General features: G+C 40.4%; 1 protein-coding gene across 4 annotated transcripts in view; it reads right to left on the bottom strand.

Moving 5' to 3' along the window:
• The window catches only part of FRMPD1 (FERM and PDZ domain containing 1), a 418,583-nt gene that overhangs the window by 101,425 nt on the left and 300,584 nt on the right, over positions 1-16,574 (bottom strand). For all 4 annotated transcript variants that reach the window (XM_075602821.1, XM_075602814.1, XM_075602796.1 and 1 more), the window contains one exon: positions 2,812-2,963. In XM_075602821.1, coding sequence (XP_075458936.1) covers positions 2,812-2,963 — 152 coding nt within the window. The remainder of the gene's footprint in view (positions 1-2,811; positions 2,964-16,574) is intronic.

The raw sequence follows: 16,574 nt of genomic DNA, 5'->3' as shown, positions 1-16,574 counted from the left end.
TTCTACCTCCCCCCGGAAGAAAGTCTTAAGATCGGAGAGAAGCTGCGCTATCTCTCACTTGAATGACCCCGTCAGTTCCTCCGTGGCCATCTCCAGCTCCGGTGCGGAGTCTGAGTCAGATGCCGCCATGTTTTCAGTCTCCCTGGGCTTTTTCGCTCCGGTAAAGTAGGTGCGGACATCCACCTTCTGCTTGGACTTCTTGCGGGTCGCCGCCATCCTTGTATGACCAGTGAGACTAGTCGGGCCGGGGGCAATATTTTATTTTGATCTGTGTAAGTTTTTTTGGTGTTATTGTGCTAAATTTCGCCGGCGGGTAACGGAGCACTCAAATCAAGCCTGCATCTCCGATCCCTTCGCGCATGCGCCTCCGATAATACACTTTTTAAGTAATGATGACCTGTCAGATAACATCACCTTTTTGAGAGAGTCAGATACCAGGTCAGGGTTTTATACCCCTTCAGCAAAAACTTTTCACTCAGTTCTTTGGATTGGTGACCAAAGTCACTGTCCCTGGAACAGTTCCTTTTGAGACGATGAAACTGTCCCAGGGGGATGCTTTTAAGCCACTGTGCATGGTGGTTACTTGAAGCATGAACATAATTGTTCACTGCAACCGGCTTGAAATATGTGGTGGTAATGATATTGCCTTCTGGGTCTGCAGTTAAAACCAGATCCAGAAATACCACAGACGTAGAACTAATTTCAAATGTAAATTTCAAGCCCATGGCATTGTGATTGAAGGAAGTGAGGACATTAGAAAAAACAGTGATATCACCCTCCCAAATAATAATAATATCATCGATGAAACGACCATAGCATACCCATGGCCGTTCCACAGATTTGTAGGTAGAAAAATTCCTCAAAAGAAAAATAGTTCTCTGTGGAACGGCCATGGGTACGAGATTTTCCCCCAGCTATGCCAATCTCTTTATGGGATATTGGGAAGAAACAGCTATTTGGCCCAACCCAGAGCTGGGGGCGGGCCAACCCCCCCCTTCCTCAATAAATCATGTGGACATTTTAGATTAATTTTTACAATTTTTAATTTTTACTTACTGTATTTTGTGTTTTCACACTAGTATAAATAGAATTGAGAGATTGGTCTTTTATATTTATATATATATACTTAACTATTGTCCTTGGATAATATATTATATAATTGTTTAATATAAGATTTTTTTATATATTTGAATAACTATATTAGAAGTGTAAAGTTTTTTTAGCTAAGTGGATTAAAATTGTTGCATATGTAATTTGCACTAAATAGTGTAACATATTATATTTTTAAGTTGTTTTGTATTGTATAATTTTTACATATATTTCTTATATACTGTATCTCTTCCCTATATTTTGGTATTTCATCAACCATATAGTGTATGCTATACTCATTGAAGCAGTATATATCATTATCCTATGTCATTTATGTATAACACTGTTATACTACTGGAGAGTCTATTTATCCCATGAATCATTTAAACCTTTAGAATAACTTATATAACAAATAGTTAATTTGCACAGCTTTGGGTAAATTAAACTATACAAGCCCATAGCTACGATCCGATTTAGGGGTGGGACTTTCATTTAGTCCATCAACCAATCAAATTTGGGACCCTCCAGTACTTAAACACTGTTAATCTTGTTCAGGGACATTCCCTTTGATAAAGTTGCATTTGTTGCGACGAAACGCGTCATGGACGTAACCTACGACACTACGTCATCACATTGTGTGCTCCTTTACGGCCGGGGAGCACATGCAGTGAATTCAAGGCCAACTCTGATACCAAATGACTTTGGAAGATTTCAAGTGAACCGGAGGGACAGCGCTGTTTGAGTGACCTATTCCAGCGAATCTTGGACTCCCTGCTGCAGTTTGGACATGCCTGGTGGTGATTATATATCACATACTGCTTAAAAATAACCTTTACCTTGTGAGTGTTTTTAATCCCTCCATCCACCCTTCCCCAATATTAAATGTTACAGTGTTACACTATGGGGCGTGCGCTCTCTGTTTTGTTTTATATATATATATATTTATATATATATATATATATGTATTTGGGGGTTGGGGGGATTTATATGTAATTGGGGGTGGAAGGTTTTTTGTATTTGGGGGTGGGCTTTTTTAGTATGTATTTTGTGGGGGGATTATGTGAGGAGGGGGGATTGAGTGAGAGTGGGGTAATTGATGGAGGGGGGAGAGTGAGAGGGGGTTAGTGAGGAAGAGAGGGAGTGATACAGAGGGGAGAGAAATACATGAGAAGAGGGTCAGGGAAATAAAGCTGGCTCGTGAGGTGTAAAATGGGGGTGCTGACAATACCGTCGGCAGGGGGGGGCGGGGTAGCAACTCTAGTCCTGGGCCCCTGGAAATCTGTCTGCGGCCCTGCTGTTGTGCATAGATGGATGGCTGACTACTGTAAATCATAATAGAAGTTGTGCAATTGTTAAACATTTTTTTGTAAAACCTGAAAAAGAACAACATTCTAATTGAATACTCAAATATTACAAAGCAAACATAGAATGGTTTATCTACATGTAATATATTAATTGTAACTTTCAACATACATAATAAAGTATAACATAACAAATGGATCTCAACGAGTTGTATTCATCATTTTTGGACACTAGGCCCATACCCTCTGTTCTATACAGTGCAGAGATTATTATTAGGTCATATGACATTTCGAATGTATTATGGTATGACTAGGTAGGTAAAGAACATGATGACAGAGAAGCAAATACCCACGCAGATTCCCCCTATCACAGGTCTTCCTGCACGTGACCTGTTTGGACAAATCCAAGAATCGCTCTTACCTGTAGTGACAGCTGTGACAGTAAGGGGAGGGATACGTGATATATCAAAGCCATAGTTGTGGAGAAGCAGATCTTTCTGTATCAGTATTGTTTGCTTTAAGGAACTAGGTGACTGATTTTGGCCTCCAGTCACACCATCCCCTGTAGAGATCCTGATGATATATGATTGAAGCATGGAAACAAAAAGCATGGGAAATGCACATGAATAACAAAAAAACAGAACTGATTGATTACTTAAGTATTTAAAAACGTTGTCTCAATATTGTATCAACATAACGTAGTCTATGCCATTTTCCACCTCTATAAAGACATGGAAAAAATTAATCATAAGTACAATTGCAGATACAAGTAAAATATTTTTAAAGTGCAATTTGTGATCTGCGCGGGAGCTTTGAGCATTTAACTTGATAAAATTACCTTTTTTTATTGAACCAGTGACAAGAATTAAAAATATGGATTTTGGGATAATTCCGAATTCAATACACAGCATGTTCTGCAAACAACTGCTGCAAATTTATGTCTTGTTCCAGACCAAGAAAACTATTTGGATTATTATATGAAATGTTATGTTCAAGAGCACATTGCAGAGTTTGATAAATAACACCATCCTAACGGTAAAATAAAAAAAAAAATGCAAACATTTGAAAAGATGAAGAAAATGTTCACATGTAAAAAGAGAAAATGCTTATCTACATTTAAAAAATATATAGCTTTATTGTAGTGATAGATAATGATATATGCATATATCTACAGTATGTATATTGTTATGTATATAGTTTCACATATGGTTTTATAATACAATACAATACTTGTCCCGTGCATGCGAGATGTCTGACAGATTCCTTGCAAGGGGGTATCCTGCCAAGGTCATATCAGCAGCTTTGGATAAAGCTATGGTTACGGATAGGAAATCCCTTATTTGTAAACGGGGAGGATCACTGCACAACAAGAGGAGAACCAATGTTTGGAAATCTGATGGTGAAAAAAGTCCTTATTTTATTACAACATACAATAAACAATCTCAACAGATTCGTAATATTATTCACAAACATTGGCACACCCTCCTGCTGGACAGTGATATCCACCCAATTGTCAAAGATGGACCGAGATTCACCTACTGCAAGGCTAAGACGTTAGCCTTTCATCTGTCACCAAGCATGTATGATAGCAGATCAAGTCTCCCAAATGTTAGAGGTATTCCGAAAGGATTCTTTAAATGTGGCAATTGCACAATGTGTCAATATGCATCTCCAACTACATATATTACGTCTAAAGATAACTTAAGGAAATATAACATCAAGATGTTTCTAAATTGCAATATTAGTTACGTTATATATGTTTTGTATTGCAAATGTGGATCAAGATATGTGGGTCGTACCATTAGGCCCCTCAAGATGAGGATAGCGGAACAAGTACGCCTAATTAGAAAAGGCGACTTACTCCATCCAGTAGCAAGACATTTCACGAGATGCCTCAAAGGAGGCATCAATAATTTTACCTTCTCTGCTATTGAGCATGTTCATTGTCACCCCAGGGAGGGTAATAGAGAGAACACACTAAACAAACAGGAGATGTATTGGATATACACCCTCAATACTCTTCACCCACACGGAATGAACACTGACTGGGAGCTTAAACACTTCCTGCAATAGAAGTGTGGGGGAGCGGAGAGGGTGTGTTCCAGTACATCATTCCTTCCCTAGATCCACAGCCTTTAGATTCCATATGATCTATTATTCAATCTGTTCAATTAATTGTATAGTCATCTTCACTCAATATTATATATAATTATTTAATATCAACATTGTTGCACAATTAATATTTATTGTTTATTACTATAGTTACAATTATAGATTTCCATGATGATTATTATTAGCATCGTTATGCCCTTCAAATATATACAAAATCTATACATTTTTGATATGTTATCTTTAATTCCTTTTTTCTTCTTCACTCTATATTTCATATGTGTTATATTTAATTATTTCATTTTTATCATGCTTTACATCGCAGCGTTTGTTTTTAATATGTTGTGTTATGTGTTTCAATATATATAATTTTTCTTTTATTATATATATATATATTTTACTTGTGTGTATTGTTTTTTTCACGCAGGCTCTGTTAATGGGTCTCACTAAAGGTCAGTCAGCCCATTAGGCTGATTGAGTACCATATGTTCATATTCAGAATATCCAATCAAATTGGTCTGGGACCTATTTAAGGAACCTGTGTGATAATGGTAGATCACTCTTTGATAAAGTCTCGGACAGAGACGAAACGCGTCAGAGTTTGTCTTCTGCGATGTACAGCATGTTCTAATAAAGATGATTTTATCTTCATCACTCTTTGACTGGACTCCAAATGCTGTGACCGCCTCAACCCAACTCTATATTATAATACAATACAACTCATAGAAAGTATTCTCTGTCACAAAAGTTCACAATAAAAGACGGAGGATGTTGCAATTCAATATTGACGTAAACACATAAGATGAAAATTATGTCGTCTAGTATCGGTGTTCTACAGTATCAAGGAACAGTTGCAGCCAGCCTCATTGTTCCAACTGATAACACAACATATCCATCTGTAATAGAGAATATCACAGTTTCCATGGGTTTCAGTGGTAGGGATGGTGCAGAATATCACAACATATTTCACCAGAGGGAAACATATGCCTTACCCTAATTTTGCATCATGTCTCTAACAAAGGGGGAAAGGTAGAAGCACCTGAGTGCATGATCCTGACATCGGGTGTCAGTCCTTTGATGTCAATGAGGGCTCAAACCGCGTCGCAGAAACTCCATTCTTGATGACAGGCAGTGAGTGTCAGAGCTCAGTGGAAATGCAACAGGGAGAGGCAACCAAAAAATGGTGTGTTGACCGGCCTTTACAATATAATGGAATTATTTGTCTGTAACCACAGATTCCTTTGAGAAAGTGGCGTCCCTATGTCACGAAACGCGTTAGGGTGGGAGGAGCTAGGATTCCTGTCAGCAGTGCACTTGCTGTGACTGCATTGGTGAGGAGTCTGTCTGACCTGTCGGTCACAAACCGGAACGTGGCCGAGCGGGGGAGGAGACTCAGACACACCAAACTGGAGGAGTAAAGCAGTGAGAGAGCTTATCTCAGCCGGAGCAATCACAGGAGTCTCAACACAAGCTGCGGACGGCATCCTCGTGTTGTTTTGAATCGCATGTATTTATGTGAGTACATGTGAGTAGTATTTTACTTGTTCATGCGTTGCAGGCTTGTCTTAGCCTGTTTGTTTTTAATAAATTTGTGACCCCCTTATACAATTGTCCACTCTCCTTCTCTGGGGGCTTGTGGAGTTCGGGTGATTCTGGGAATCACGAAATCCCAAGAGAATAAGGAAGTACACGGGGGATTCGTGGTACATACGGACGTTAAAGGGAATAAAGCACAGATTGTCTCCACTGTATCCTGAAAGAGACACTCCTGTAAGTGGACTCAGTCTGCACTGGGAAAGTTGCATGGAAGGGGTTAACATCAGTAATCAGTAGTACTGCGCAATGGTGTACCCTTCTATCATTTCCAGGTGAATAGGAAAGTAACAGCAGTGAAGAAATACCACAGCCATCCACTTCAAGTTTTGGACTCTGGGACATTCTTCAAAGACTGGTTTTGTTTCTTATGGACACAATGGTTTTCTAAAGCGCCAGGTATCCTTATATCATCATTACAGCGTTGTTTAAAGTGTGGTGTGTGGCCCCCATGCCAGGGGGACAAAGGTTCCTGGCGTCCATTATTCCACAACCTTGCTATCTCATTGCCCAGCCATCTGAATCCAGCACCCTGAGTCAAGGTAAACCATGCGGAGTAGCCATACATAACACATTGATGTACCCTCCCTAGAAGCGGGGAGAATTAGTTACATGTCTAGGCAAATTGGAAAGAATTTTTAAAATGTATTTCTGCACCATGTATAATTGGTGGAGCGTCATTTATTCGGAGTTAGGGAGCAGTTATATGACACATTGGTTTTAATGAGAACGCTGAGAAACTCTGTGTCTCTGTACGTCACTTTTCTATCTTATATTTGTGCAAACTAAAATCTGCCAGTTCTACAGCAGTGTAAACTTTTCTGGCTAACATTTTGCATCAAATGTAAGAACTCCTTTGTTACATTTGACGCAGATGCGTACAGAAAATAGACCAACGCGTCAAAACAAACTTTTATACTCTATGCTGATGATACACAAATGTACTATTCAACTGACCTTACACCTGCTGAACAGATCAAAGTTTCTTAATGTCTCTCTGCAATATCATCTTTTATGGCCCGCTGCAGTCTGAAAGTTACTGTAACATGTCAAAGACGGAGCTCCTCATACTTTTTCCGAAGTCTGGCCTAACTGTCCCCTTCTACATTACTGTTGAAAGCACTAACATACACCCAGTATCACAAGCATGCTGCCTAGGTGTCACATTTGACTCTCACATTCTCCTCCCACATGACGTCAGAGCTTGCGATGCTGCTCCCCTGCCTCCCTAGAACATCCAGCAAATAAAGCACACACACAATGGTCTGTAGGTATAATGGGCAAGGCTTTTATTCAAATACTGCAAAAGGGGGAGGTGCTAACCCTGCCAGAGTTCTCCACCCACAGGTAAGGCTTAAATCATGGCTCGCTAGCCAGGACCATCCAAAGTCTCAGGTGCTCAGCTCACACCACATCAGCTGCGAGATGGGCCCCAGGTACTCAAAGAACAATGAGCCCTGCCCACTAGCCAACCATGCCACCACCAGGCATTACAGTAACTAAGCCCTGTCTGGCAAGGTTACCCTGCACTTACCCCGAACTAGCCGACTTCAACGGGGCTATTTAATCCCTTAAACTAGCTCAGACCTTCAGACTCACAGAAACCCTCCAACCATGATCCGAAGGAGCATTAACCGAGTCAAACCATGTGATAAGCCTCCATGCAAATGTATCTACAATATCGCCAATGGACTGGTGACACACGTATAAGTAACCTTAACCTAAATTCAGCCACTGAACCAGCCTGTACGCTCACCGAACTCATTGTCAGCTGCAAGATGGACCCTAGGTACCCAAAGCACAATGAGCCCTACCCACTCAAGCCATCAGTAACCTTCCTGGCTTCAGCCGCACCAAGAACATGGTTTGGTGGCCCAATTTATCCTCTCTCGCGAGTAAAATTAATCTGATAAGGTTCTAACTAACAAACATGAAATGGATTTAACGCAGACTTACCGTATTGGCCCGAATATAGTACGGCCTCACACATAATACGACCCTAAAGTTTTGAAGGTGCTCTACATGAAAAATAAAAGGTGTTAGGCTGCCCATACTTTATAATATGAGTAAAGTTTTTGTAAGGACATTTTTAGGGAAAAAAACATAGCACTATATTTAGGCCAATACGGTATTTAAATCTGCAGCCTCACTGAGAATGCTCTAAAATCTGTTACAAACTGTCTTAATATACTGACTTATGGAAACGTTAACGGCACTGCTGGCTCTGGAGAGCTTAACTGTGCCTTCTGCCCTTTTTACCTGCTCTCATGTAGAGGCCTGATACTGTAGTTGCAGATATCTTTTCACCATGCCTATGGCAGGCATGATGAGGACAACCCACTCTGGAAGTGACTTTCCGATGTGGTACACCAAGCACAATCTTGCAAACATTTAGGAACATTTATAAAGCAATGCCTTTAACAGTAAATTCATGAGGAAAGTTAAAAGGTTAATTTACAGCAACATCCTATTAATGTCTGTAGTGCTTATTGAAGATACATATTAAAATCTAACAATCTCAGTAATAGCAGTAAATTATTTTCCAAACATTGGTGATTTGCGCATAATGTTCACATTTTAGGATTGAGATTCTATGAATGCCTATGGAAGCAAGTTATTTCATGAATGGTGGATACCTGTTAAACTTTAATTTCATGCGTATAACTGCTCTGTAAAAATAAATATGCATTATATTTTTATTTACTATAATAAATAAACAAACATTTATGGTCGCAGTCCTGTACACAGACATACACTGAAAGTGCAATTAATGGGAAGCACTTAATTTGCTGTTATTTTTTAAATCATTCCAGAGAACTATTGCTTAAATTGACTGAAAATGCAAAACTAAGCAGAAAATTGCAAAGATATGTTGCATAACTAATTGGAAGACATTTGCATAACTCTAATCTCCATCAATAAAAAAGCATTCATTTTTGATCGAATACATGGAACTGGCACTTCAAGCAGTAGATGGTGAACAAGGAATATTATCTTCCTATCTAGCCGTGCGAATGTACTCATCATTAGACATACAATTTCAAGGCAGTATGTCTTTGCTCTGAGAAGCATACACTTTTTTTTATTGGGGTTTAAAGTACAATACAATAAATGATTTGCCATAAGTAAATATGCTAATTTAATGTCGTTTCTATTAATGACAGTCCTTTTATTTGGACTAACAGAATGCATTTAAAACAAGCATTTGAGAACTACACCTAAAGCAGGACTGACAAACATGCGTCCAGTGGGCCGCATGCAGCCCAAGAAGCATTGTTATGGGGCACGGAGGTTGGCAGAGAGGGAGTTGTTTGGCTGGATGGGAGGGTGGGAAATAGTGAGTTGTTTGGGAGGGAGTAATATAGTTACATAGTTACATAGTAGATGAGGTTTAAAAAATACATATGTCCATCAAATTCAACCTATGCTAAATGAAGATGACAGCTACTTATCCTATATTTGTATTTACAGTATATTGATCCAGAGGAAGGTAAACAAACCCCCCCAGAGAAATATTATCAAATGATTTCTCAAAAAGGGAAAAATATATTCTTTCCTATCTCCAAATATTGGCAGATTTCTACCTAGATCAAAATCCTTACTTGTTTGGTATATCCCTGTATACCTTTCCTTTCTAAAAAAGATATCCACATTTTGTTTTGAAGATATGCATCTATCTACCATCACAGTTTCCATGGGTAATGAATTCCACATTTTAACTGCCCTTACTGTAAATAACCCTTTGCTTTGTTGCTGGGGACATCTTTTCCTCCAAACTTGAGGGATTGACCCTATGTCATTTGTACTGCCCTTTTGAAAGTTCCTTGTATTGACCTTGAATATATTTGTATATAGTTATCATAACCCCACGTAGATGCCTCTTTCCCAATGTAAACAAATCTAATTTAGCTAGCCTCTCCTCATAAGTAAAATGTTATATGTCCTTAATTAAGCTCTAATCTGCACTTTCTCTAGTTCCATAATGTCTTTTTTATGGAATGGTGCCCAAAATTGTACTTCATATTCAAGGTGTGGCCTTACTAATGCTTTATACAGAGGCATAATTATGCTTACGCCTTTTCCATCCATTCCCAGTTTAATGCTAGATAACATCTTATTTGTGTTTGCAGCTACAGCCTTTGGGCACTACAGCATGACTTTGCAGCTACAGCATGACTTTGGGCACTATTGCTAAGCCTGCTGTCTACAAACACTCCTAAACCCGTCTCTATTAAGGATTTGTAACTCGCCAGTTTATTGTTGTTTCCGAAATGCATAACCTTACATTTATCTGCATGAAATTTCATCTGCTATTTACCTGCCCATATTTCCAGTCTATCCAAGTTCTTCTGGAGAGAATTTACATCCTGATCTGATTCAACTACCTTACACAATTTAGTGTCATCAACAAAGATGTAGACTCTACTCTCTATGCCAACCTCAAGGTCATTAATAAACAAGTTAAAAAGCAGGGGTCCCAGTACCGATCGTGGAGGTACTCCTCTCACAATTTCCTTTATTTTGTACACTAACCTCTTGTGTGACACTGTACTACTTTGTTAAAGAGGTGTGATTTAAGACAGATCTTAAAGTGGGATAGAGAGCGTGCCAGTCGAATATTGAGGATAAGGGCATTCCAGAGGTCTGGGGCTGTGGGTGAGAAAGGTTTTAGGTGGGATAAGGCTCTAGATACGAAAGGGGTAGACAGAAGGCATGCTTGAGCAGAACGCAAGAGTCAGGATGGTGTATAGTGAGAAAGTAGGGCTGAGATGTAAGGCGGGGCATAAGAATGTAAAGCCTTTAAAGTGAGGAGGTGAATTTTGTAGTGATATGTCGTTAAATAGGAAGCAAGGAGAGGAATATCAGTCGGAGAGATGCTGAGACAGATTTAGGAGCGAGTAAGTGGTTCAAGCATCAGAGTTGAGGATAGATTGAAGGGAAGACAGATGAGAGGCAGGAAGGCCAAACAGTAGAAGGTTACAATAGTCGAGACGGGAGAGAATGAGGGCCTGCATTTGAGTTTTAGCAGTAAAGCAACAGAGGAAAGGGTGTATCTTTGCAATGTTATGGACGAAAAAAATGACAGGTTTTAACTACATTGTGAATGTGAGAGGAGAATGTGAGGGAGGAGTCAAAGGCTTGTTATATAGTGGCCGCGTGCGCTACGCCGTGCGCGTGCGGCACTTATAATTGGCTGAGGTTAGTCAGCCCTTCTATACAAGGGCCGCGCGCACGGCATTGAGCGTACATCTGACCGACAGCGGGGAAGACGGGGAATACAATGATTTTGCGCCGCTACCGGCGCTGAAACGTATATGTATATGTGTGTGTGTATATGTATGCATGTGTATGTATATGTATGCATGTGTATGTATATGTCTGTGTGTATGTGTGTATGTACAGTATGTGTGTGTCTACACACACACACACACACACACACACACACACACACACACACACACACACACACACACACACACACACACACACACACACACACACACACACACACACACACACACACAACACACATACAGTCATACAGTCGCACACAGTATACACACAAAACAGTATGTAACAGCCCAAATGTGCCACCAAAGCAGTGTGCTTGTGATACTGTGTGTATGATAGTGCTGCCAACACTAATGTTGAAGGGGGCAGTAGGGCTAGGCTTTGGAGGAAGTATGATGAGCTCCGTCTTTGACATGTTAAGTTTGAGTCACAGAAGGGCCATCAAGGATGATATAGTGGAAAGACAAAAGATACAAGAGAAGAGGTCCCAGGACAGACCCCTGAGGTAGACCCACTGAGAGATCAACAGAGGATGAGGAGGTGTTAGCAACTGAGAAACTGAAAGTACAATGACAGAGGCGAGAGGAAATCCAGGATAGAGCTCTATCATGATAATATCAAGAGCTATTAGAGCTTTAAATTCCTTTGGTGCTTGAGGGGTTAATGAGCTACACTTGTTTTCACAAAATGCTGGGTTTGAAACTGATCAGGACTGTTTCTTTGGTCTGCTCTGAACTTCAAAGGGACTTACTTGGGGCAGGGGTCCATCCTGGATAGCCCACTCAAGGTGTCAACTCTTTTAATCAAGGTCTACAGTATAGACATTGTCTGGATAGAGCATCTTCAAAGCATCCTCTAGGAGGGGTGGACTAATGCCGGTGCCTTGAGGAAAGAATGTATTTAAGTCTGGGAAAAGATTTTGAAACAGTCTTGGTCCAAGGGGGGGGGGGAAGGGAGCGGTAAAATCAGGAACACACCGAAAATATAAAAAGATAAACAAAATAATGGTGCAGTAAATTCAAACAATGTGGGAAATAGTCAAATCTTGGCTCGGTTAGAATTCCTACTTACAACAAGTAGAATGAATAAAGGCAATGGTCTGACTCTGTCAGTATGAATATGGTAAGATCTTCAGCAGAGAAGAAAATTCTGGATAGGAGGTAACTTCATACAGGAATCATTCAAGTGATGTAAACTCACATTCACGGAGAGTGCGTTGATCATACAGAAAGGAAACGAACCATAGTGTAGATCACAAAACACAATTTATCCAATCAAGCAAGGTAAGAAATGTACTTACAATAAGTACATAGAGTATGTACACATAAAGGTATCGTGAGACAGTAGAGGGCTGTTATTCGTAAAAAGCTTGCTGAACTTTCTCCCTTGGCTCCCACCTCACCGCCGATGGATGGCGTCTGACGTCACTTCCGGTAAACGGGTGATGACATCCGGTAGAGAGCGGGGAAGATGGATACCAGCAAATTGGCAGCAAATTCAGCAGACACCTCAAACGTCTTCACTCGTGGAGCAGCTGCAGCAGACTGACGACAAAGCTCTACGCGTTTCGATGTACGTAGACAGCTTCCTCAGGAGAAAATAATGACCCTTATGGTTGTGCAGTATTATATAGTATGGATAATTGAAATCAATTAACAAACTGGCCGTCTGTGACAATTAATAAATTAACCCACAGGTTGCCAAAAGCTTGGCACATAACTCTGCGGTCCAAAAAGGCTAATAAAATAACATAACATAACAATATTACCCTTTATTCATAAATAACTAACACTCAAAAGATATAATGATTAAAAATATGACGAACAATAATATTAAAAAATCTCAAAATGAATTAATCGGATGGGATAAAAGAGAGAGAGAACAAGTAATTAGTGGACAATAGTAAAACTGTAGGTTAAAATCTATTCATAGAAAAAACTCATTGTGGATATAAAATAGCTTAAATAGTATAAAAAATAAAAAATACAATGTGCAAGGTGCAATAAGTATAAGCAGCAATAATTAAATAGGTGCAAACAGCAACATTAAAAAAGAAGAAATATAACAATCTAAGGGGGGCGGAGGAATTAGATCAGAAAAGGTATTTTTTCGAAATCAGCATTTAAGCAAGACATCCATTTTGTTTATCTTTTTATATTTTCGGTGTGTTCCTGATTTTACCGCTCCCTTCCCCCCCCCTGGACCAAGACTGTTTCTGTAAGGAATCCTTACATATTCCTTGGAAGGTTGAGAAGTATCTTTGGTTACACACCTTATCACTGTGTGCTATTTTTGGCACCTTAACTGTATTGTGGGTGTTGCATAGCGCCGATACAAATCACTTGGGTTCAAAAGATTTTGAAAATCAGATGTCCACAGAGGTGTATGTGTAGACCAGATACGGGATATTTCATCGTCTCTTACCAGTGACCTCTCTGGGGAAAAATCTATGGCATATATAAATAGGTTTCCTTTAATGTTTTCCCCCTTTTTTTAAGAAGCTTTTTAGCCTTTTATTGTACAGTAACTGTATGTTTTTTGTAATACCTTTTCTGTAATCTAAGCACTGTATTTTTATATATATTAAAACATTTAATAAGTAATGCTTTGGGCTCTGAATGAACTGGTGCACGCTCGGGAGAGATTAACTTACGCATTTGGACACATGTTGTTACAACTGATTTTGGTGTGTTAAAGTGCATCGTTTTTTCTATAATAAACAGGGACCTGAGGCCCTGGCAAATATTAATTTGACATCTTGTTTGCATTCCCCAGGTGGTGGCAATGGATAGTTATGATTTGAAATTGAGTAGGGGTTAATATTAACTCACTGGTTCCTTGCGGAGGAGAAAGGTGGGGTGACTAGAGTATCAGTGTGTATTAACCCTGGTTGCATATCTAAGTCACATGCTCACTTGTGTGCTGTTCGTGGCAGTGGTATATTGGGACAGTTTGAGGAGAGATACAACTCATTTGACCTTTTACCTTTGGGAGATAAAGGGTGGGGCAGCTTGATTACTGATCCTGGATCTTGTAGAGGAGATATTGTCCTTTTGACGGACCTTTGTGGAGGTAAAAAGTGGGAGCGCTTGCGGGCGTCAGTATTTACTCTTGTCCGTATGCAGGTCGCGGGCTAGCTGGGTGCCGTACGTGACAAGCTCTGTTATGGTTGAATACGAAGAATATGGAGAATGTGAAGAAGAAGAGGGGGGACCACAGTATCAAAGACTGCAGAGAGGTCGAGCAATATGAACAGAGCTTAATGACCATTGTTTTTGTCAGCATAGAGGTCATTGGTTATTTTTGCAAGGGCTGTTTCGGTGGAGTGAGCAATGCAGAAGCCAGATTATAGAGGATCTAGAGAGAATAGGAGGTGATAAAATGGAACAAGTAAGAAAATACAAGGCTTTCAAGGAGTTTAGACGCAAAAAGCAGGATGGAGACAGAATGTCAGTGAATATTTTTGTCCCTGTTCTGTTATACCATAGCAATTTTTGTGTATATTCGTCATGTACTGTAGCACCAAAATGAGTGCATTTACCTGCAGTAGCTCCCTCACCTAGCTTCTTTTAAAAGCAGACTGTCACGGGAAACCAGGTTATTTACACCTTTTTACCAGGATCATTCATCGAGCAAAACAAGGTAGAGAAATTAATTTTAATTTATTCGGCATAAATTCGCTTACACACAGTGAAACACAAAATACAGACGAAGAGGCGCACTTACTGGGGTCTGGGGTCGAAAACTAGACTTTACGGACCTAGTACTCCACCTTTCCCCGCTAACCAAACACTGTTCGCACCTCTGGGCACCCTCTGGTAGCTTTGAACTCTGATGTCCAGCAGACATACTGGCGCCTATGGGTTTAAACAGGCTGCCTGTTTGGACATGGGTTCCAAATGTTTAAACATATTAAAACTATATATTTTTTTTGTTTCAAATAATTGTATTTTTTACAGCACATGTTATATCAGTACTTTACAGCAGGCATCAGTTACAGTCATATATCATCAACTCTACATATCTGCGACCAACATTTCCTACTACCATTAGTCAGCCGATTTTTTGGATCATAAGCTAAAATTTCTGTTCTGCGGGACAAGTCCACCATATGTGGACCATATCCCCTTTCTGTCCGCAGCCCTTTCTTGTGGTGCAGATTGATGTTTTAGACGCGTATTCCCAATGATCCTCTCATTCATCTCGGTCTATAATGATATTTAAATCCTCGGCCCACTTAAGCATGTAAATATGTTCGGGAGTGTTTCCTGACGCCTCCATTCCGAGGTAAATTTTCGTGATCAGCACTTTCTGATATACTCTCCTCTGACAGTATAACTCAAAGCTGGTGATCTCAGTAAAGGCTGCGCTATGCGATAATTTGCTGACAAAGTGTCGTAGCTGAAGAAATTTGAAAATGTGGAGGTCAGGAGCCTCATATTTGTTGCATAGTTCCTGGAAGCTAAGAATCTTCCCCTTACCCAGAAGGTCTGCTACTGTCCATATGTTTTTATTATTATATTGGTCATACTGTTTTGGTTCACATCCTGGAGGAAAATCCAGATTATTAAAAATAGGTGCTAATTGGGATGGTGATGAGGTGAGTTTATATTTTGCTTTGGTTTTATTCCAGATGACCCATGTGCATCCCATCGGGCCCAATTTGAATCTTTTTGCATCTGAGTCTTGCCCCCTAGGGGACCACAGAGACTTGCTGTGAGGATTAGGGGGTCACGGCGACCGCAGCGTGACTCCCCCTTACCTCCTGCTGCTCCCGCTGCCATGGGACGTCCCCGTCGCCGGCTCCATCCGCCCCCCATTGTCCTGGGGCATCCCCGCCATCTCTGGCAGGCCGCCTCTGCTCCGCAGGTACTCCCCTCTCACGCGGCAGCTGTTTGTCCCGGGTACAGCGTGCGCCGGGTGAAGATAATTTATTCACTGCACAAGCAGTGAAACCACGCACCCAACTAAAGTGCAGGCTATTACTCCAGACCAAACCTGCTCACCTACCTGCCAATCAAAGGGACCTATCCAGGACAGCTCCATGCGCTCCTCCAGGTCTGCCTCCGCTCCCTCAGCCGCACTATATATTGCCTGTCTTGCCACTTCCACATTGCTCAACATGGTCTCTCCTTGTGGATGTCTATTCTGGCTCTCTATTGTCTTTACTTATTCAGGTTATGACTCGGC

The sequence above is a fragment of the Ascaphus truei genome, chromosome 1, assembly GCF_040206685.1.
Source record: "Ascaphus truei isolate aAscTru1 chromosome 1, aAscTru1.hap1, whole genome shotgun sequence".
Classification (NCBI taxonomy): Eukaryota; Metazoa; Chordata; class Amphibia; order Anura; family Ascaphidae; genus Ascaphus; species Ascaphus truei.
The sequence above is the reverse complement of the archived record's forward strand: the minus strand, read 5'-3'. Positions and strand labels throughout refer to the sequence as shown.